Raw genomic sequence first — 23,264 nt, forward strand, 5'->3', positions numbered from 1 at the left:
ATATGTGCCATTATTATTCCCATTTTACAGTTCAGAAAACTGAGGTAAATAGGTGACTTGCTGAAGATCAATAAGCTAGTAAGTGTCTAAGGCTGGATTTGAACTCAGGCCTTCCTAACTCCAAACCCAGGACTAAATCTACTATGCTGACTTGGTCTGTTATCATCCACTATACCTTAGTTCAAGCTAAAGGCTACTTTTGTTACTTGTTTAGTTGTTTCAATCGTGTCTTTCTCTCTAACCCTATTTTGGGGGCTTTCTTGGCAAAAACAGTGGAGTGGTTTGCCATTTTCTTCTCCAGCTTATTTTACAGTTGAGGAAACTAGGGCAAACAGGGTTAAGTGATTTATCTAGAATCACACAGCTATGGTCAGATTTGAACTGAGGTCTTCCTGATTCCAGGCCCTGGGACTCTATCCACTGTGACACCTAGCTGCTACTTGACATCATCACCTCTCTTCCTACCAGGCACACATAGACTGCCATAGTTGCCGAGGATTTATATTTTATTTTGTCACTTTCCATTTTATTGATTTTATTTTGTTTTCACAGGACATTCATTTATAGGTTTGTGAGAAGTCTCTTATAACAAGGCAAAATAGTTAAGTAAATACCCCAAATATCTCCCTTTGTAAATTAGGCTTTGTCTTGCTGGGAAACAAGACCACAGTTTACCTCTAAAATCGACTTAGTTTTTCTAACTCATCCTAGTCTCTCCAAGTAGGACTATGAAACAGTCCCATAGAACCATGCCTAATTGGAAAATGAGCTTTTTCTTGAAGATGGTTTCATGCTCTGGTAGTTCGTAGTGTTTTTAACAAGGTCAAACCACAATGCTTAGGAGATAGAATGCAAATGCGCCAAAAACCATGTTATTAAATGTTCTCCAAAAGCCTGGTTCAGGTCAGTAAGCCAGGCACAACTTTCTCAAGACAGGCCTTTGTCTTCAGGGTGAAAGGGAATTGGTGCTTCGGTACTCTTTCCTTTTGACATGAAGTCAAGATGAGGAAACTTAAAAGGGGACAAGCCATGGAAATACAGGGACCCTTCTGCCAGAACTGCCATTCAAAACCTACCAAGTGTGAGAGACTGAAGCCATCTGAAACCTTCTCATTAAAATTTTAATCTAGTTTTCCTCTTTCTCTCCTCACTCTCCCCCTTACTCAATATAAGGTCATCTATTCTTCCTCTGACTGGTCATCATAGGGAGTTTACTTTAAAAAAAAATACTTATGGGAGAGCCCAGGGGCTCTCAGCAAAGGTCATTTAATCCAACCAGACATCTCCCATGATTGATCACTCAATATTCTCTCCTGTTGTTTTGACTGAGCTCATTATCTCGGAGGCTCTATTTTCCCAAGGATGTTTTGCCCTCCCCAAGAACACAGCTGCCACAGCCCAAGGAAGGAGTACACCACATATCAATAATGGGAACTTGGCTGGTGTTATTTTTTATTCTGGTCTTATTCTGCCCTTTTGGGGAAAAATCCCTTTCTCTGAGTCTTGTTTCTAGCATTGAACACAATACCTCGAACATAGTAGGCATTTTAAAAAATGCTTGTTGACTTGACTTGTCTTTCTCTTGGATTGAACACTATTCAAACTCACATGGTACCTTCCCACAAATTATAGAAATGCTGTCCCCTTCCTCTAACACCTCCACATATGAGGCAGTTATGAGTGGACTCACCTTTCACACTCTCTTGTCCAAATAATTTTAAGTGCAAAGAAAATATTTAATTTAACATCTGTGTCACTTTAGATGATTTTTTTTCATTCTTGTTACATAAAAAAGCATTACTGACTTCCTTATTGTTCTTATCCTTTTGATTATTCACTGGGTGATATTCAGGGTTCTCTATTAACTTTCCTAGTTCTCAGGTTTTAAAGGAAATGCAATATAGATACATCATATATAATTTTAGCAGAGGGTTTGGTAATTAAGATATTCTTACTGGCAGCTGTATATTTTCTATACGTTCTTGAACCATTAATTGGCACCTCTCTTATTGGTTCACAGTTATATTTAGGGTTACAGGATGGACATGTGGTAAAGACCTCCCTGAATAAAAATAACTCTTCACTACCTTATCACAAAGTCCAGAATTCCCTCTCTTAGCCTCGTTCCTTAAAGACTGGCTAGCAAATCTATACTCAAAATCACTAACTTGATTTCATCCACCCACTGCCTCCTAGCATAGAGGGGGGTTCCAAGGAAATGGGTTATGGAAAGGTACATGTTGATGGAGAAAAGTAATTCTGTTTATGGCTAAGGGCTGCAGGGAGCCCGAGGGCCATATCAAGGCATTGAGGACCTTGGGGGATAAACAAAATAAATTGATAGATATTAATTAAACACCAGTTATGTCTAAGGCTGTAGGTACTATAGAGCAATGGTGTCAAACCCAAATAGAATTGGGGACATTAAACCATATGTAAGGATTCCTACATCTCCATATTAACTTAGAAAACCACATGTGCCATTATTTGTTTTGTTCTATTTTTGTTTATTTTGTTTATTTTGTTAAGCACTTCCCAATTTTGTGACCATGCCCCATGTTTGACAGAGGTGGTCACATCCAACTCTTTGTGACCCCATTTTGGGTCTTCTTGGCAAAGTCAGTAGAGTGGTTTGCCATTTCCTTCTCTAGCTCATTATATAGATGAGGATCCAAGGCAAACAGGGTTAGCCCAAGCTCACGTGTCTAAGGGCAGATTTGAACTCAGGAAGACTCATCTTCCTGACTCCAGGCTCAGCTCTCTATTCACCAAGCCACCTAGTTACCTAGTTGCCCAACTGTAGAGAATAAAAGAGTTAAAAAAAAAAAGGTCCCTATCCTCATGAAACTTACATTCTCTGGGGGAGGCCACATATAAGTATATCCCAAAAAAGTTCACCAAGGAGTACAAAAAAATTTGCTGAGACTAAGTAAATATTGCCTACTTAACAGTTTCACTGAGGTCTCCCTCTGGGGCAGATTAAAAAAACCCAACAATAATATATAGGTATGTTCCTCCCAGGGGGTTGACCAGATGGCTCCCAGGGATTGTTTATGTGCTTGCAGGATTTGTCAGGTCTGTTTTTCTTTCACTAGGTTTCCCCTACATCTTTATCTACTAGACTTAAGCAGAAATAAAATGTGTATGGGAGAATAAATTGATTACTGGTATCTAAGGTCCTTTCTAACTCTCAAACCCAATTATTGACCCAGAGTTAGTTAGGTTGATATCCTATGCCAGTCTCAGTTCCTTCCCTACATATTCTGGTGTTGGGACAAAGGTCATAAAAAACAAATCCCAAACTTCAATGAGGTTTCAAATAAGAAAACTTTCCTTGCTTGCTACCTGAAGCCTAGGACTACTTGTGAAAATGAAGGGGAGAATTTCCAGGTGACCTTTGATCCCATTAAGGGGTTTTGAATTTTTAGCTTGGATACCAGAATGAAATTTGATATTGAAATGATAATATCTATCAAATGCTTGGGAAGATTTTGGTATCATTTATGAGTTCCCGACACCTGGATTGAGAAGTAGAGTGTGGGGCACTTGGTTTTCTTTGCTTTGGCTATCCTTTCATTCTTATAAGAGTTTTATCTCATGGCACAGAATTTCAAGGGGCAAGGCACCCTGAAAAACAAAGTCCCCAGAGCCTCAGTTTCCTTATTTGTTTAAAAAAAAAAGGTGGGGAGGATGTTGGGCACATCTGATCTGTTTGGTCCTTTCTAGTTCCAAATCCATAATCCCTCATTCAAGGGGCAGCTAGGTGGCGCAGTGGATAGAGCACCAGCCCTGGATTCAGGAGGACCTGAGTTCAAATCCGGCCTCAGACACTTAACACTTACTAGCTGTGTGACCCTGGGCAAGTCACTTAACCCCAATTGCCTCACTAAAAAAAAAAAAAAAAAAAAAAAACCATAATCCCTCATTCATAATTGCCTAGCAAGAGATGTCAGCATCTGATACAGAAAACTATTCCTTTCCTTCTCAGTCCATGGAAAAGAACCAATGGCAGGAGAATTCTCCCAATGGATATTGAATGTTCAGATGCTTCTTCTGGGATCCTACTCACACAATGCCTATCTTGGCTTTTCTCTATTTTGTTTCTTTCAAAGAGTTGCCAGCATCTTGTAGCTCTGTCCTTATAGACAGCTATGCACGTGCCTGTTTCTAAGCAATTTATTGTCTGAGCAGTCTCTTTGTTTTCTGAGTAGTGGCAGGGACCCTTGGTAGGCTAAGTAACCAATCAAACAACTACACAAGGGTTATTATTCACCTACAGCAAACTCTGTACCATGAAAGTAGGGTTATCTCTAAAAAACAAGTTGGGGAGAAAATGAGCTAAAATAAAATGTTGTGTTCTGTCTGTCTGGTTTAGACTGGTGATTTTTCCAGTGTAAAGAATTCCTGGTGAGGAAACTCCCCTTTAACATCTGGATATATAACTGCTCTGCAATAGAGAGTTAACCTCTTAACAGAGAGGTTAAGAACATTTCCCAGAGTCTCACAGCCAAATGTGCCTGAGGTGGGGCTTGATCTTCCTGACCAAGAAGCCAGCTCTCTCTTTCTCTTTATAATAATACAATAAAATATGGTATGGTATCATGTAATATATCATAATAACTTGAATTTATGTAGAAGAGTTATAAAACCTTTATCTACATTCTCTCACTTCTCTAACTCTGTATAGTATTATAGATATTGTTATCCTTGTCTCACTGATAAGAAAACTGAGACCCAGATAAGTTAAATGAATTGCCCGTGATTACACGGCCAGTAAGTGTCAGGGTTAGGATTTGAACTCGGCTCTTATCTAGCTCCATGTCTAGCTACTAACAGCGAGCACAGTTCTTTTGTGACTTCGGGTCAACAGTTATCCCTTCCACAATGTGGCTTTCCCCCATAACAGTTCTGATATATCATGGGTTAGCACAAGAAATTGAATGGGAATTTGGGGGGAGTTTTGCAGAAGCCAGAGATGACTTGCAAAGGGCAGCAGATGACACAGAAAAAGCTTAGAAACTCAGAAATGCAGAATTGTTATTTTAAAAAGGCATTCTTGTAGACCCTGGTATATCATAGGAGAAAAGGCTAAGTCCTTATATGATTTCCTAAAGGAAAATTAAGATGAAGAATCAACCCCTATAGATTTTACATGGATTTTCCAGATCAGGGGGACCCTAACCTCCACAATGTGGAAGGGATGACTGTAGTTCTCTTTCTACTAGTCCTGCTCCGCCTCCTCACTATAACATGGAGGCGACCCTGGGGAAGACCATGCCTGTGGAGTAAAAATTGATAGGCTCTGCCGTGTTGGAAAGGTTTTGTGTATGGTTCCAACAACATCTGGTTGAGGTCTAGCCTCAACTGATTCCATAGATTAGTGTGTCACTAGGAGGCTAGCCACTTGGTAATAAATTCTTTGACTCTGGCATCCCATGTATTAAAACAAATATGAGATACTATGGGATGTATCATGGGGGAAGAAAAGGTAATATAGTTGAAAAAAGCACAAGATTTGAAGTCAAAAGTTTTCCATTCAAGACCTGGCTCAACAAGCTATATAACCTGCCCAGGTGTTCTCTGTGTCTCCATCTCTGTCTCTGTCTGTCTCTCTACTTTATCATCTATTGGAGTAGGTCAGTCAGGAAACATTTAATAAGCACCACCTATGTTCTAGGCACTATACTAAGTGGTTGGGTTACAAAAAGAGGCAAAAGTTCCTGTACTCAAGGAGCTTGTAGTCTAATTCACTTAGCACAATCCCTGGCACATAGTAGACACTTAATAAATATTGACTGATTGATTAAAGGTGGAGAAAACAAGCAAACAAATATATATGTGTATGAGTGTGTATGCGTATATATGTACATATGTATAAGCTATATACAAGAAAAATAAATGATTAAAAGAAGGAAGGAACTACAATTAAGAGGGGTTGGGAAAGGCCTCCTTTAGAAGATGACATTTTAGTGGAGACTTGAAGGAAGCCAGGAAGGTCAGAAGATGCAGATGAGGGAGAGCATTCCAGGCATGGAGAAAGCCAGAGAAAATGCCCAGAGTCAAGAGATGGAGTATCTTGTTCGTGGAAAAGCAAGGAAGCCAGTGCCACTCATTTGTAAAGGATGTGGTGGGAAGTCTGGTATAAGAAGACTGGAAAGTTAGGGGAGGGATAAGTTATACAGGGCTTAGAATGCCAAACAGAAGATTTTGTATTTGATTCTGGAAATGACAGGGAGTCCACTAAAGTTTATTAAGTAGTAGGGTGATATGGTCAGACCTTTGTTTTCATTTGGACAGCTGAATGGAGGATGAATTGGAGTGGGAAGAGACTTGAGGCAGACAAACCCAACAGCAGGCTATTGCAATAGAGGTGATGAAAGCCTATACCAGGATGGTGGCAGTATCAGATGAGAGAAGGGGGTATCTTTGATACATGTTACTTAGGTCAAATCAATGGGCCTTGGCAACATATTCAATATGGAGGATGAAAGATAATGAGGAGTCAAGGATGTGAGCCTGAGTGATTGGAGGTGCTACCACCACTATTACTACCACTAAAAACACCACCACCACTATGATTACTACTAATACTAATACCACTATTACTACCACTACAAACACCCCTACTACCACTACTACCACTAGAACTACTACTACAAGCACCACCACCACCACCACTACTACCACTAGAACTACTACTACAAGCACCACCACCACTACCACCACCACCACCACCACCACTACTACTACTACTACTACTACTACTACTACTTTTTTTGGGTGTGAGGCAATGAGGGTTAAGTGACTTTCCTGAGGTCACACAGCTAGTAATTGTCAAGTGTCTGAGGCCAGATTTGAACTCATGTCCTTCTGAATCCAGGGCCAACGCCTTATCCACTGAGCCACCTAGCTGCCCCCTACTTACTACTACTATTAATAATAATAGCAGCTAATATTTATATAATGCTTTAAGATTTGCAAAGTGCTTTACGAATATTATCAGATTATATCCTTACAACAATCCTGGAAGGGAGATGCTATTGTTATTCCAGTTTTACGCTTGAAGAAACTGAGGCTGACTAGACTGGGGTCACATGGCTAATGGGTGTCTGAAGCTAAATTTAAACTTGGGTCTTTCAGACTTCAAGTCTAGCATTCTATTCACAGTACTACCTAGCTGCCAATAAAATCACAGGTTAATACCTATCTTTGTACATTAGTAAATGATTGCTTTTGAAGCATCCTTTGCTTTTTTTACTACTACTTTTGGCTTTCAGATTGGCATCATATCCTAAAGACAAGGTCCCATTGTGGCTGCTTAGTACTTTAACCCCACCCCCTTAGCTCAGTTGATTAACTTAGAGTGTAAATAATGCAGAAACAATTTCTATTGTTTTAAAATATTCTTTCCTTAATAATGTCTTCTTAATTACAGAGCAAAGAGATTGCATTCCAACTTCATGAGGATTTAATGAAAGTTCTTAACGAGCTGTATACGGTAAGTATGTTTAACTTTGCTTTTGTTACAAAGAATGGTTTGGTTCCGAATCCTTGTTTGCATAAGCCTGTCTCATGTCAGAATTTATTCCAAATCAGACTAATGATGCATGTTTGCCTGGTGGAGGATGCATGCTAACCTAGTGGAAAGAGATGCTGACTATGTTTGCTTCCTATCCCTTGCATGTATAAGGCCAGTACTATTTGTTAAATACTGTACTTCCTTTTTAAAACCATGCCCATCTTAAATGGGCCGTTTCCAGGATTACAATTTGTTGTTGCTTTATCTTGATACTTTGAAGCTCTTTTCCCTCCCCGTTTCAAATAAATTAACTATTTAGCTAATGACTTAGTAAGCTTCATTTGCATCCCCTTCCTTTCTTTCCTCTTCCTTCAGTAATTTTGCATGGAAGATAGAAACCAGTACTTCAGTGTTATTCAGGGTACTGCATGTAAAGAAATTAAAATTTTCATTAAAAATACTTCAAGCATAAGCAAAAATCTATAAAGAGAAATTTGGAATACATAATAAGCTTCATACCCGTGTCATTTTAAATAGCAGTATACATTTTGAATTTTGAAGATTCTCTCCTATATTATCACTCAATTCAAACTCTTTCTGGCATCAGAGAAGCCTAGATTTTCCTAGGTCCATAACTTCTTCAGCTTTTACTTAAACAGTTTGACAAACCTGGCCATTTCTGCCGTGAAGATAAAATATACCTTTTTTGGCTTTAAAGCCCTTCACCTTTTACTTGGCCCCAAACTATCCTTCCAATCTCATTAAATGTTACTTCCTTTTCTGAACTTTGTGGTCCAGGCTAAATGACCCTCAGGAGGGGCACTAGCTCCCATTCCTATGCCTGTTTGTACTATTCCCTAATCCTGAAATACTTCACATTAAACCTCCCTTCAATATACAATTCTGCTGACATCTTGTACATGAAGCCTTTAAAAGCTAGTGCCTCCCTTCTCTAATTAACTTTGTATTTGTTTTTTATGTATTCTCTGCATATTTATGTACGTACATGTTTTATCACCCAATGGGATATAAACCCTTTGAAATCAAGGACTGCTTCATTTTTCTTTTCTTTTCTTTTTTTTTTTTGTCTTTATAGCCCTACTTGATACATTGTGGGCACATAATACATGCTTGTTGATTGATTGATTGATTGATTAAATTTGAGGACCTCTTAGCCTTGACTTATTCAAGTTCCTGCATGCTGGTTGCACGTAACTGACAAGTGCCCATCTGGCCTTTACTTGAACACTTCAGTGTCAAAGAGCTTGGCACATTAGAAATTATATTTTTGAACAGTTCTAATTGTTAGGAAGTTCTTCCTTATAATCAAATTAAAGCTGTTTCCTTGTAATTTCACAGTTTTCTCTGGAGCCACACAAAATGAATCTGGTACCTCTTTCATATGTTCTCTCTTGTAAGGAATTTCTTCTGATTTCCAGGTTAACCATCTCCAATTCATTCCATCGATCCTTAAGAAATAGTTTCAGGTTCCTTCACCATTCTAATAATTTCCCCCTTCACAAATTTGTGAATATCCTTCTTTGATTTTTATCAATTTTATTTTAAAAGAAACAACCATGGAATACAAAAATCAGTTATTTTTTTAGTTGTAGTAATATGTATTTGTGTAGGCCATAATTCTTTAGAATTATTTTTTCCAGGTTAACCTGTTTGAATTAACATATAATTGAAATATAACTACTCCTTACTAAATCCTAAAAATCCTGGAAAATTTTTTTTGGTATAAAACTTTTGAAAATTGGATCATCTTGATGAATTAAGCGTATTTGCTCTTTAAATGAATTCAGTGATCAATTTTTTTTTATAAAACAAAGAAGGCTATGGTATAATGAAGTTACCCTCACACCACTCCTATTCATAATGTTATACAGATCGGATTTTCATTTTAATAATTTGTTTAAAGCAGAGTATGCCTATACTTAAAGATTTTCAGAATTCTTCAGCATTTTTCAGAATTCTTACGCGTGTGTTCATCCTTAGGAGACATCGGGCCTTTTTATGGTGTCATGATGAAGTCCATTAAAAACATTATTTGTTATGGTCTTGCCCACCTTAGAAAGTCATATTTATTTCTAATCAGAAGTAATGAAGTTGAAAGTTGGCTAATTAATACTGTGTGACTTTATTTCTATGGTTTACTTATTTCTGATTACCTAAGATCTCAGCAATTTCCTGGAACCTTCATTTAAACTTTAATTAAATCTGTGATGGGAATTTTAAATGGTTGCACATAAATAAGTGAAATAGCTAAAATCCCTGCTTAATATTTGCAGAAGACGGAATTGTGATACTTTTCTGTATGCACTGTTACTGTGCTGGAGTTGTGATCTCATTGACGTGGGTATTCCTACAGGGGAGCAGATCAAAGCCTATCCACACCTTCTCATCCAGGACCCTTATCCCTTTCCTCAACTTTATAGCTTAGCTCTTTTGAAAAGTCTCGGTTAGCAGATGTCATATATGGAAGAACCTCTTCTGTAGACTGCCCAAGTAGGTATCCATGCTTCACTTAAAACTCCTAGTGATTTGGAAACCAGTTCTTCCCCAGGTAGGCCATTATGTTTTTGTACAATTCTAATAAGTGAGAAGTTTATTCATATAATAAAACTAAATGTGCTTTTCAGAAAACTTCCAGTCCTACTTTCAGAGCCAAGTGGACTAAGTCTAATCCCTCTTCCATGTGACAACCTTTCAAATACTTGGAGAAAGTTCTGTCATACTTAATAACTGGTAATAATGGCTAACATTAATATAGCACCTTGGGATAGCTAGGTGGTATGATGGAGAGAGTGCTGGGCCTGAAATCAGGAAGACTTATCTTCCTAAGTTCAAATCTGGCCTCAGACACTTACTAGCTGTGTGACCCTGGGCAAGTCACTTTACCCTGTTTGCCTCAGTTTCCTTATCTGTAAAATGAGCTGGAGAAGGAAATGGCAAACCACTCCAGTATGTTCACCAAGAAAATCCCAAACGGGGTTACATAGAGTTGGACACAATTGAAATGACTCAGCAATGACATACATTGCCTTAAGATTTGCAAAGTCACTTTACAAATATTATCTCATTTTATCTTCACAGTAATGCTGAAAGGTAGTTGCTATCATTGAGACAGACAGGTTAGCGGCTGACTTCTCAGGGTCACACAACTAGTAAATGTGTAAATTTGAACTCATTTCTTCCTTACTCTACACTCTATTCACTGTGCCACCTAGCTCCCATAAATCATCTCTTCTTCAATTTAAATATCTTCAAGTTCTTTCAGCTAATTCAGATATAACACATTATTCCATCCTCTCACCCTTATGATCACCTCCTAATTGCCTCCTTTGATTGTATTGTAGTTTGTCATTGTTGCCTCAAAAATGTGGTACCCAAGATTAAACTCTCAACTACACATATGTTGCATATGGTTTAGCCCTCATACTGAATACTGGCCTTTGTTAATGAAGCCTAAGATGACGGGTGAGCTTTTTGGCTACTCAGTCACTATTGAGCTCACTAGATCTTTTTTTTTTTTTTTACATAAACCAATTTCTTTTGATATCTTCTTTCTTCCCTAACTATAGGGTATAGGGTATAGGGTATAGGGTGGTGGTAGCAATTCTTGTAGTTTTTACCTAAACCCATGTATAGGTCTTGGCATTTATCATTTATCTCTAGTCAATTATGTCCAATTATATTTGACCTGCGATTCTAAATTTTCAGTATCTTTTTTGTATCCTGACTCAGTCATCCATTATGTCAGCTGTCCCTCCCACATCCATGCCATTTACAAGTTCAGAAAGTGTCATTTTTGCCTTCATCCAAGACATGGATAAAAATGCTAAATTACACTATACTTTTCCTTCCAAAATGGTGTTGATCCATTAATGAATATTCTTGGTGTCTTGTCATCCAAGCATTTTTGAACCCACTCACTGTGGTTTCATCTAGTCAACATCTCACCTTAGGATATCATCTCCAAGGATAACATGTAAGACTTTTTCTAAGCGCTTTTCTGAAATTTAGGTACACTACATCTATCACCTTCTCCTAATGTCCTAGTCTAGTAATTCCCATCACAAAAGGTAATAAACTTAATCTGGCATGGCTTGTTCTTTTTTTTTTTTTTTTTTTTTAGTAAGGCAATTGGGGTTAAGTGACTTGGCCAGGGTCACACAGCTAGTAAGTGTTAAGTGTCTGAGGTCGGATTTGAACTCAGGTACTCCTGACTCCAGGGCCGGTGCTCTATCCACTGCGCCACCTAGCTGCCCTGGCATGGCTTGTTCTTGATGAAGCTATGCTGGCTCTTAGTAGTTAGTAATTCTGGCTCGAAGTGCTCATACACCATCTTTTTAATAATATATTATAGGGGCAGCTAGGTGGCACAGTGGATAGAACACAGGCCCTGGAGTCAGGAGTACCTGAGTTCAAATCCAGCCTCAGACACTTAACATTTGTAAACTAAGACAGTATTGGTCTTTCTGCAGTCCTGCCACATTTCTCCTTTTCCCTACAGATTTTCAGGCATCACTGTTGGTATCTCAGTACTTTTAGCCTCTAGTCCTGTGGTTAGTCTGGACTCAGTGGTTTGAGCTCATTGAAGGACTTACCATCACCTCACTTATATCTGGCCTCAGCTCCATGCTAATTAGTGCTTTTTTGTACTTCCCAATCTGAAGGTTATTCTCCTTGACAGCAAAAACAAAAACAAAATAATAGATAAGTAGTTTTACTTTCCCTGAATTATGGTACAGTGGATAGAGTGCTTAACTAATATAAGGAAGACCTGGATTTGGATCCTCTCAGACATTTTTATTTTGTTTTGTTTTTTGGTTAGGCAATTGGGATTAAGTGACTTGCCCAGGGTCACACAGCCAGTAAGTGTTAAGTGTCTGAGGACGGATCCGAACTCAGGTACTCCTGACTCCAGGGCCAGTGCTCTATCCACTCTCAGACATTTTTAATAGCTGTGTGACCTTGGGCAAGTCATTTATCCTATCTGAGCCCCAGTGTCCACATTTGAAAAATAAGGAAAATCATAGCACTCAATTCACAGGGTTATTGTAAGGGCCAAATGAGGTAATATAAGTAAAGAACTTTGCAGATACCAAATCATCATATACTTTGTTGTTTTTCAGTCATTTCAGTCATGTCTGACTCTTTGTGACCCCATAGACCTCTGTACATGACATTTTCTTGACAAAGATACTGGAGTGGTTTGCCATTTCCTTCTCTGCTGGAAAAGAGAGGTTAAGTGACTTGCCCAAAGTCACACCACTAGGAAGTTTTTGAGGCTGGATTTTAACTTGGGTCTTCTGACTCCAAGTCTAGTGCTCTGTCCACTGCTATTCCACTGTGTGTGTGTGTATAAATATAACTATTCAGTAGATAAGAGTACTGGTGTTGGGAATGCAGAAACAAGCAAACAAGATAGTCCCTACTCTCAAAGAACTTATATTCAAATGGGGAGAGACAATGCACAAAAAGAGCTGAAAAGAGAAGGGGAAATGGGGGGAGGGAGGGATGGAGTTGAGGGGATGGTACTTTGCCAAGGCAAGGCAGCAGACAATGAGGGAGGAGGACTCCAAAGAGAGATAGAAGTGAGGTGAAGCATGGTTGGAGTCCTTTCTAAAATGGTGGTCCCAGGGAGTGAATTACCAGTCATCATCATTATTATCTTTCCTGAACACATTATTTGAAATTCTTCATACCTCCTCCCAACCCCTTGGTTTAAAAAAAAATCACTTTGCACTTTTTAGAAGAAAACTGAATACGGAACATGGTGGACTTCAGGACATTATGCACCAGGAGTCGTTTGAATATTCTCTTAAGCTAGGGAGGGCAGTGTGATGGAGAGAAACATTGGACTTGAAATCAGAAGAACTGGGTTAGATCCACCACTCGATTAGTTGTAGTGGCCTTGGCAAATTAATTAACACAGACCCGTCTGAATTCTAACCTTCCCATCTATAAAATGACCATATCCCCAAAAGGGTTATTCAGGAAGCCCTTTGTAAACCGCAAAGTGCCATACAATCAGCCATTATTTCATCAAAAGAACAAAGGCAAAAGAGAAGTTTGATTACAGGGTTGCAAAAGGAGAACTCTGTGCCATTTTTGACACTGGAACTTTTCCTTGGCTTGGAGTGCAAATGGAACCTGAGATTTAGTGATTAAATTTGCAGAATTGAACCAAAGATGCCAGGACTCCCAAGGACCATGGCCAGAAATAGTTGAGTAAAGTGAAAGCCCTCTTGGTGAGGTTATTGGAGGTTGTTTGACCTGGTTCAAGCCAGTTCCCCTTTGTGTCTCAGTCTGGGAATCAGAGAATAATGTGAGTTGTGATTAGGTTTGAATTAGATATTCTGCATGGCATGTTGACCTCATAAGAGAAATTATACCATAATTCTGTGGCACTGCTCAGGCAAGACCAGGGGTCAGTCATGTCCAGGGGGAAGAAACCTTTGGATGACACTCATAATCCCGAAGCATCCAAGAGCTGATATTTGGTCTCCCTTGTGTTTGAAATGGAAATGTCATAATAGTTCTTTGTTCCCATGAAATAGATCTGTCATAGTGTATCAGTTGTACAATTTGTGCTGGAAGGAGAGAAAAAAAAACAACATGAAATGCTGGAACATTGGATTCAGGGTTAGGGGAAGCTAGAATAGAGTCTAGCTTCTTGCCACTGATGGGCAGATTGACCCTGAGCAGATGAGATAATAGTCTTCCTCTGTTTCACCACCTTTTTATATGATCTTTTTGTTCTTGGAGACTTTGTGGATTTATAAGCTAATGTGCTAAGTGTAAGAAATGCCCGGAAATAAAGATTCTCTCTGATGCAGCAGGGATTCTTATCCTTCTTGGTGGCTTGGATCCCTTTGATGGTTGGGTGAAGCCCATGGACCCCTTAGAACAGTATTTCTAACTACATAAAATAATGTGCATAAGGGGAAAAATCTATCAAAAACATATTATTTCAAAAATACATTATATTTGAAATAGTTATCACAATATTGACAGGGGGAAAGTCCACACACTGTAGGCTAACAGCTCCTGCTCTAGTAGATAGAACACAAATGCTGTTATTATAATTTGCTTTTTTCCATACACTGGAATTTTATAGCATTCTATTGTAATAGGGTTTGCTGATTGACTACAGTAATATTACAGTCCAAACTCACTTTATTAATTAGGGGAAATGTTGTTAGAGACAGAGAGAAAGGGTGTGTGTATGTGTGTGTGTGTGTGTGTGTGTGTGTGAGAGAGAGAGAGAGAGAGAGAGAGAGAGAGAGAGAGAGAGAGAACGAACACCACCTGTTTGGCTGTGCATTCAACTGCTTATTAGAGCTAAGTATACACAACATTTCCCCCTGATCTCTGCTTTCTTCCTCGACTTCTCTATTGATTCCCATGACAGATGAGAATGGGAGCTGGAAAGAGTTTCAGGGTAGCCCATTAGATTGCTAAACCCTTTGTGGAGGAGGAAGTTTGAAGACAGTGTTGCCAGCTGTAATCAGATATTCTCCCCTGCCCCGACATGCCTTTGAAGCCCCTATCTCTTTGGAATGCTGACATGAAGGAGTCGGTTGTTTTTAAGAAGTGAAGAGAAATCATTTATCACTTCCAACCCTTCCTTGAAAAATCCAGACTTCCACAGCTACAGCCGCTGCTCCATGGGCCTCCCCAAAGCCAAAAGCTAGATAATGCTGTATAGTTATACAGAAAAAACTTGCCTGAGGCAAGGTTGAAAAAATGGTTTTGAAAGAACCCTTCCTCAGGATAGATTTTCTTAGAGCTTCAGAGACTTTTGATTTTTCAAAAAAAAAAACAAAAACACCCCCCACACACACACACACGTCCCAAGTGTTCCGAGGGGGAAAGGAATTTTATACATGTAAATACACACAGGTACATACATATTAAAGCTACAGTCTGTCCTTAGGGAAGGGCTGTAAAGTAATATGAGTGAACATTTGTCACAAAATACCAAACCAAGAGCAGCAACTATGGAAATGAAATACAACACCCCCACCCTCAAAATGAGAAACTTGCTGGAAGACCAAATTCTCAGTTAAGCCACATGGAAAAGTTTAGAAAAAAGCAATCTATTTAGAGATTAATAGGGCTGACATTGTTTCCCTATCTCCTTACCCTGGTTTGGACTGATAGACGCCTGCATGAAAAGGGGAGAGGTGTTGTGCTCATCTGATTTTTGCATTCAGCCACTTATATGAGGTCTCATCTTGGTTTGACTCAGCCTCAGAGCCTCAGGCAGCTCATTTAACCAACCTGCATTTTACTGCTATGGGGGTGGGGTGCGGCAGATCCTCTTTTTTCCAGATCTCTGGAGGATGAACAGGATGAACATGAAGGATTGGAAGGGATTGTTAGAAGTCACCTCGTCTAGTTCCCTCTTTTTGACCACTGAGGAATTTGAAGCCAGGGGAAAGGGATTAACTTCCCCTTAGATTGGTTTTCAGGTTGCCATGTTCTCTTTCAAATCTGAGATTCTCTGGTAATGGATAATGATGATGAATGTCATTTCTATAGTATTGGAAAGATTGTAGAGTGCTTTACCTACATTATGCCCTATTTTGGAGATGAAAAACTGGTCTTCATGGAGCTGAGTGATTTGGTCCAGGTCACAGGGGTAACGTGAGAGGCAGGGTATGAAATGTGGGATTATTTAGTATTTTGCTCCAGTCTCAAAACCATGAAACAAGTCACCATTCAGGCTCCAAATCAGTTTAATTAGTATTTCTAAAAACTCCTGTCCTCAAAGAGCTATGGGAAGGAAAAAGATGCCATATACACAAATAAGTATGATACAAGGTAATATGTGATAGGGGTAAAGGAAAAGTCTTGACCAAGTCTCCCCAATCATTTCTGTGAAAAGTATTGACTCATTTATTTTGGTTCCAAACTGTGATTTCATTGGTATGGAGCATGTCTCATCAAGAAATCCCCTTTAACCTACATGCATGGCAAGTGTTTTGCACCATAAGTCCCTAAAGAAATGCCTGATAGGCTGGAAGCTTAAATGAGTGAATTATCTAGTGATGGACCATTAAGAAAGACAGTCACTGCAACTTTAAGATGTGCACATCTAACAACATATGATTCTAGAACTTAATTCCAAATCCTCCTTCTGATGACCCATGGAAATAGAGCTAATATCAGGGTCAAGTTGTTGGCCAAAATTGCAGGTAACAAATGCAGGATACTATCCTTGCAAATCTAAACTCTAATTTTTATGATATAAAATAACATTGCATGGGTTGCTAAATGCTCTATTTGGTGCCTATGGAATGTTAAAGTAGGAAGGCCCCCCAGCCCACTGGGTGAACCTTTTATGGAGGATTTATGGGAGGACAGGGGGGAGAATTATACAAGATGAGAAGACATGGTTACATTAGGATCTGCACCATTGAAAGGAATAACCACATCAATGAGATCTCAGATTCATTAAATTATAAGTAAAATAATATTCATTTCCCTTTAGGGTAAATTAGCTCTCTCTCTCTCTCTCTCTCTCTCTCTCAGTCATGCTTGTGTTGAAGTATTAAAACTAGTGTAATTAACCATAGCTTATATACCTAATTAGAAACTGCTAAAGTGAGAGCTTGTTTTTAAAAGATGACTAGTGCCATCCTATTGAACCCAGCTATGACAGTCATATAGAAGAAGCCTGTAATAGATCTGTCATGGGGGCAGCCCAGCATATACCAAGTAATATCTTGTCTTTCCCCCTTAATGAACACTTAATGACTGATCAATAGCCAGTTGGGGGACTAATTAATGTCAGTGTGGTGATGGATTCTCCTACATTATGGCCCATCAATATAACAGCATACTAGATAGATTACAGGGATATTGTTGGCTTCTCTTCTTCACAACTGATTAAGAACAAACACAGAGACAATGGGGAACCCTAAAATGAATTGTAGCATCCATGGAATGATGTCCTGCTTTGTTCTATCTGCCCTGAATCATTCAAAGATGACTGGGAACAGATACTCTGTATTTATTTTTTATTTCCAGTTGAAATGATGAAATATTGTCCTATCACCCACCACTAAAAACAAAACTAAACTAAACTAAAACAAAAAAACGAACAGCAGGTTGATATTCCTATAAAATTATATGACTTTTTTCCCCCAAATAATAACTCGTATAATGGTATAGTTGAAAAATTATTTCTTTATATGAGGATATTTGAAAGATTGTGATTTCCTCCAGAGTAGGTAAGAACCAATGTGGAAACCCCTTGGAAGTTCTGAGGCATAAAGAGATTACCTACTTATTCATTCATGGTCACAAATCTAGTAAGGATCAGAGGCAGAGATTTGAACCTGTGACTTCTGAATTACAAATCTAGCTCTTCTTGCTATACCAAACTGCCTCTATTTTTTGTTTATAAAATAATTTTGAAACTTTAAGAAAAATCCAGTATGGTCAGCAACAGAGGTGTTAATTTTCCATGGTTTTTCCCCAACATGCAACTCACAGGTTGCCATGGCAACTGTGGAGAGAAAGCAAGGAAGATCCCCAGTATGCTGGGTGGACCCAGTCCCCCTCCCCCTTACTATGACTGACTTATGGAAAGATGCTGAGAAGATGAAGGGAGCATCCCCAGTGATGAGATCTGTGCCTCCACTTGAGTATTTTGAATTTGCAGTTCACAAATCATTCCCTATAACTTAGAACTTATTAAAATCCTAGCTTGGCACATAGTAAGCAATTAAATGTTTTTTTCATTCATTTATTCATTCATTTTACCTGCATAAAGGTCTCACTTAGCAGAATGAGGCAAGGATGTTTCTTTTTGTTAATACCTTTCATTCATACTTAGCACTGTTACTTTTTTTTCAAAATTATTTTCCAATCTAATAACTCATTTATCATCCCAACATAAAGGAAAGAGCCCTCCCTAAACTCAGAGAGACAGAGTCTGGGCAGTAGATTTGGAGGCATTCTGCATAGTGGCTTGTACCTAGTAGACACGTAATAAATGTTTATTGAATGAATGAATTATTCAATTACAAAATAACATATATGCAGTAATAGCAAGAAGCAGTTTTCACCAATAGTAAAGAAAAAGTCATTTCATTACAGATGAAAAAAATGACTAGGAAAAAAAATGAGGTGGGGAGGGGCTTCTCGTCAGCATCTAATTAGGAGTCAAGTAAGCTCCCAACACATACACACCCAGCACATAAACATACAAGAACACCCCTGAGCCAAGCAATCTTATGCTTCCTGTTGTTTCCTGGCATCCTCCAGGGACCTGCCCTTGACTCAGGTCTACTCTCTTTATTTCTCTATTTCTAATCCCAAAGGACTATTGATAAAACATACCATCCACCATCCAAAGAAAGAACTGATATCGATGGAACAGACTGAAGCATGCTGTTTTTCACTTTCTTTCATTTTTCTTCTTTAATCAAGTTTTCTTGTACAAAATGACAAATATGGTCATGTTTTATATTATCATACATGTATAAACTATATCTGATTGCTGCCTCAGGGAGCAAGGAGGGATAAAAATTGGAACCCCAAACTATAAATAATAATGTTTATTATAATAAATAAATAAATGATTTGATTAATTGGTAAATTTATATATATATACACATATATATATATTACTTATTATTTGTTTGTTTATAAAAAGAAAGGAGGAAAGGCCAAAATGTCTATTAGCTTTGGCTTGCAACATAATAATACAAATTAATAAATGAAACTCATCATCTTTAAAAAATGGTCTATTTCCAAAGATGATTAGGAAAAAAAGAAAAGAACCTACATGTTCCAAAATTCTTATAGGAGCTCTCTTTGAGGGGATGCCCATCAATTGGGGAATGGTTGAACAAATTGTAGCATATGATTGTGATGGAATATTATTGTGCTATAAGAGATGATGAGCTCAATGATTTTAGAAAAACATGGAAAGACAGGCACAAAATGATGAAGAGCGAAATGAGCAGAACCAAGAGAACATTGTATATAGTAAAAGCAATATTGTATTAAGAAGAACTTTGGGTGAATAAGTTTTGTCTATTATAAGTACCCAAATCTGGAGGCAGCTAGGTGGCACAGTGGATAGAGCACCAGCCCTGGAGTCAGGAGTACCTGAGTTCAAATCTGGCCTCAGACACTTGACACTTACTAGCTGTGTGACCCTGGGCAAGTCACTTAACCCTCATTGTCCCACAACAGCAACAAAAAAAAGTACCCAAATTAACCATAAAAGACATATGAAGATGCTATCTGCATCCAAAGAAAGAACTGATAAATAGAAATAAGTATAGAATGGATTTACATACATATGTAAAATCATTTATATATAAATATATTATACATATATGAATTCTGAATATGTGAATATTTTACAATCATATGTAAATATAAATATATAAAATCATACATATATGTACACCTATTTGTGTCTTATGGTAGCCATCTCTAGGGCAGGAGGGGGCATGGGAAAGGGAAAAAAAAAAGCAATTAACATGATAATTTTGTTGTGTATTTGAAAGGAGTAGCAAGTTGTGCATGGTAGATTTGCAGTTTCATATACAATCATCTTTTTGTACTGTGTTATTAAGATGCTTATTTTATTCCATAAGTTAAAAATAAAATAATTTGTAAATGGTATTTTCCTTGTAAGAGCAGCCCCTCTCCATCCCAGACATCAACAGAGGGATGAACAAGAGCCTTATTTGGACCTAGACACAGAATTCTAAGAGGGAATTTGGCAGTACCCATCACCATAGATTAAGAATGGCTCCTGTGGCAGCTAGGTGGCACAGTGGATAAAGTACAGACCCTGGATTCTGGAGGACCTGAGTTCAAATCCAGCCTCAGACACTTGACACTTACTAGCTGTGTGACCTTGGGCAAGTCACTTAACCCTCATTGCCCTCCACCACCCCCCCAAAAAAAAAAAAAAAAGAATGGCTCCTATTTATAAAGTGCTTTGTGGTTTACCAGAGTGCTTTCTTCCTGCTGACCCTGTGAGGTGGCCAATGTGAGGCCCCATTTTACCCAGCTGTTCCAAATGAATCAGCTAGGGCTTGAACTCAAGGCTTCTGACACCATATCATGCTTCCTCTCTTTTGCCGATTTTGACTTGAATGTTGTAGATTTGCTAGAAATTAAGGTGATGTTCACCCCTGACCCCTGTAATTATCTATTTTTGAATGGGTTATATGAACACACACATATAAAGTTACTTTCTACTTAGCCTCATTTTAAAGTAATAGCTAGCACTTATATAGTTAGTATCTTCAGGTTTACAAAGCACTTTACTTAGATTATCTCATTTGGTTCTCACAAACAGCCTTGTAAGGTAGGTGCTATTATTATCTTTATTTTACAGATGAGGAAACTGAGGCAGATAAAGGTTAAGTGATGTTCCCATGTCCCCTCAGGTGGTATCTGTATAAGGCAGGAATTGGATTCACATCTTCTTGACTCCAAATCTACCACACCCCATCACTGCCTCCTCTTTCTTTTAAAAAAAATTTAATTTTAAAATTCCTTTTTAAATTTTTTTTAAATTTTGAGTTCTAAATTCTCTCTTCCTTGCACCCTCCCTCTCCTATTGAGAAGAGAAGCAATATTATATCAATTAGATACGTGACATAATAATGCAAAACATACTTCCTTATTAGCCATATTACCAAAGAAAAAGAAAAAAATTCTAATTTAATTTGCACTCAGAATTCATCAGTTCTCTCTCTCTGGAAACGGAGAGCATTTTCTCATTGTGAGTCCTTTGATTCTTTGATTTGATCTTGGATCATTATATTGATTAGAGTATCCAAGACTTTCACAGTTGATCATCATTTTAACATTGCTTTTACTATGCACAGTGATCTGGTTCTCAATTCACTTTGCATCTGTTCATATAGGTCTTGCCGTGTTTTGTTTTGTTTTTTCTGAAACCACTCCCCTCATCATTTCTTATAGCACAATTGTATTCTTCACAATCATATGCCACAATTTGTTCAGCCATTTCCCAAATAAAGAATATCCCCCTCAGTTTCTAATTCTTTACTACCACAGAAAGAGCTGATGTACATATTTTTATTCATATATGTTTTTTTCCTTTTTCTTTGATCTCTTTGGGTTGCAGACCTAGTAATGATATTGCCAGATCGAAGGGTACTTATAGCTTTTAAGCTTTTAGCTTAGCCTTTTGGGCTTAGTTAATGGTTGAACAGTTTATTAGTGTATCTATTTTCCTTCATCCCCTCCAGAATTTGCCATTTCTGATGAGCGCGAGGTGGTCTCTTAGAGTTGTTTTAATTTGCCTTTTTCTAATCAATAGGGATTTAGAGCATTTTTATATGACTATAGATAGCTTTGATTTCTTCTGAAAACTTCCTGTTTATATGTTTTGACTATTTGTCAATTGGATAATGGCTCTTATTTTTAGAAATTTGATTCAGTTCCCAATATATTTGAGAAATGAGACTTTTGTCACAGAAATGTGCCCTTAATATCTTGTGATATTACTTCATTGTCTGTGGTATCTTTTAGCAAAATGTAGTTCTCCTGCATATCTCTTTTAATTAAGTCTGTTTTTGCTTTTGCTTTGTCTGAAATTATGATTGTTACCCCACCTTATTTTATTTCAGCTGAAGCATCATAGACTCTGCTCCAGCCCTTTATTTTAACTCTGTGTGTTTCTGTTTCAAGTGTGTCTCTTGTACACAACATTATAATTGGATTTTGATTTCTAATCTATTTCGCTGCTTCCATTTTATGGATTAGTTCATCCTATTTACAGTTATGACTACCAACTGTGCATTTTCTTTCATTCCATTTTCTTCCATTTATCCTTCTCACTCTCTTGCTTCTGACCACTGCCTCTCTTAGTTCACCCAGTCTTTTGTTATCCCTCCCTCTAATATCTCTTATTCCCTTCCCCTCCAATTTCTCTGTTGGGTAAGATAGATTTCTAACAAAAAAAACCACCACCACAACAAAAAACCAACCACAAAAACAAAAGATAGATTTCAACACACATCCATGTATATGTAGTCTTCTGTCTTTGAACCAATTCTAAAGAGAGTGATGTTCAAGCATTGCCCACCACCTCACCCCCATTTTCCCTTTACCATAAAAGCTCTTTCATGCATACCTTTTAACACGAGAAAATTTTCCTTATTCTACCTCTCCCCTTGACCCTTCTCCTAGTGCCTCCCTCTTTCTTGCCCCTTCATTTTTTTGAGATCATCCCAACATAATCAACTCACATCCATGCCCTCTGTCTATGTAGATTCTTTCTAATTTCCCTAATAATGATAAAGTTCATAGGAGTTACATGTCTCATCTTCCCATACAGGAATGAAAACAGCTTAATTTTATTGAATTCCTTATGATTACTCTTTCATGTTTACCTTTTTGTGCTTCTCTTGAATCTTGTGTTTGAATGTCATATTTTCAATTTATCTCTAGTCTTTTCATCAGGAATGTTTGAAAGTTCTCTATTTCATTGAATATCCATTTTTTACCCTGAATGATTATAATCTTTTTTATAATCAGTTTTGCTTAGTAGTTTATTCATGATTTTAATCCTAGCTCCTTTGCCTTCTGGAATGTTATATTCCAACCCCTCTTCCCTTTAATGTGGAGATTGCTGAATCTTGTGTGATCCTGACTGTGGCTCCACGACATTTTTTTTTAATTAATTTTTTTTTTTTTGGCGGGGCAATTGGGGTTAAAGTGA

At 38.0% G+C, this 23,264-nt stretch overlaps 1 protein-coding gene across 2 annotated transcripts in view; it reads left to right on the forward strand.

The window, feature by feature from the left end:
• The window catches only part of SRGAP1 (SLIT-ROBO Rho GTPase activating protein 1), a 357,119-nt gene that overhangs the window by 200,439 nt on the left and 133,416 nt on the right, over window positions 1-23,264 (forward strand). For both annotated transcript variants that reach the window (XM_043967043.1, XM_043967042.1), the window contains exon 4: window positions 7,436-7,498. In XM_043967043.1, coding sequence (XP_043822978.1) covers window positions 7,436-7,498 — 63 coding nt within the window. The remainder of the gene's footprint in view (window positions 1-7,435; window positions 7,499-23,264) is intronic.

Source organism: Dromiciops gliroides, chromosome 5 (genome assembly GCF_019393635.1).
Source record: "Dromiciops gliroides isolate mDroGli1 chromosome 5, mDroGli1.pri, whole genome shotgun sequence".
Classification (NCBI taxonomy): domain Eukaryota; kingdom Metazoa; phylum Chordata; class Mammalia; order Microbiotheria; family Microbiotheriidae; genus Dromiciops; species Dromiciops gliroides.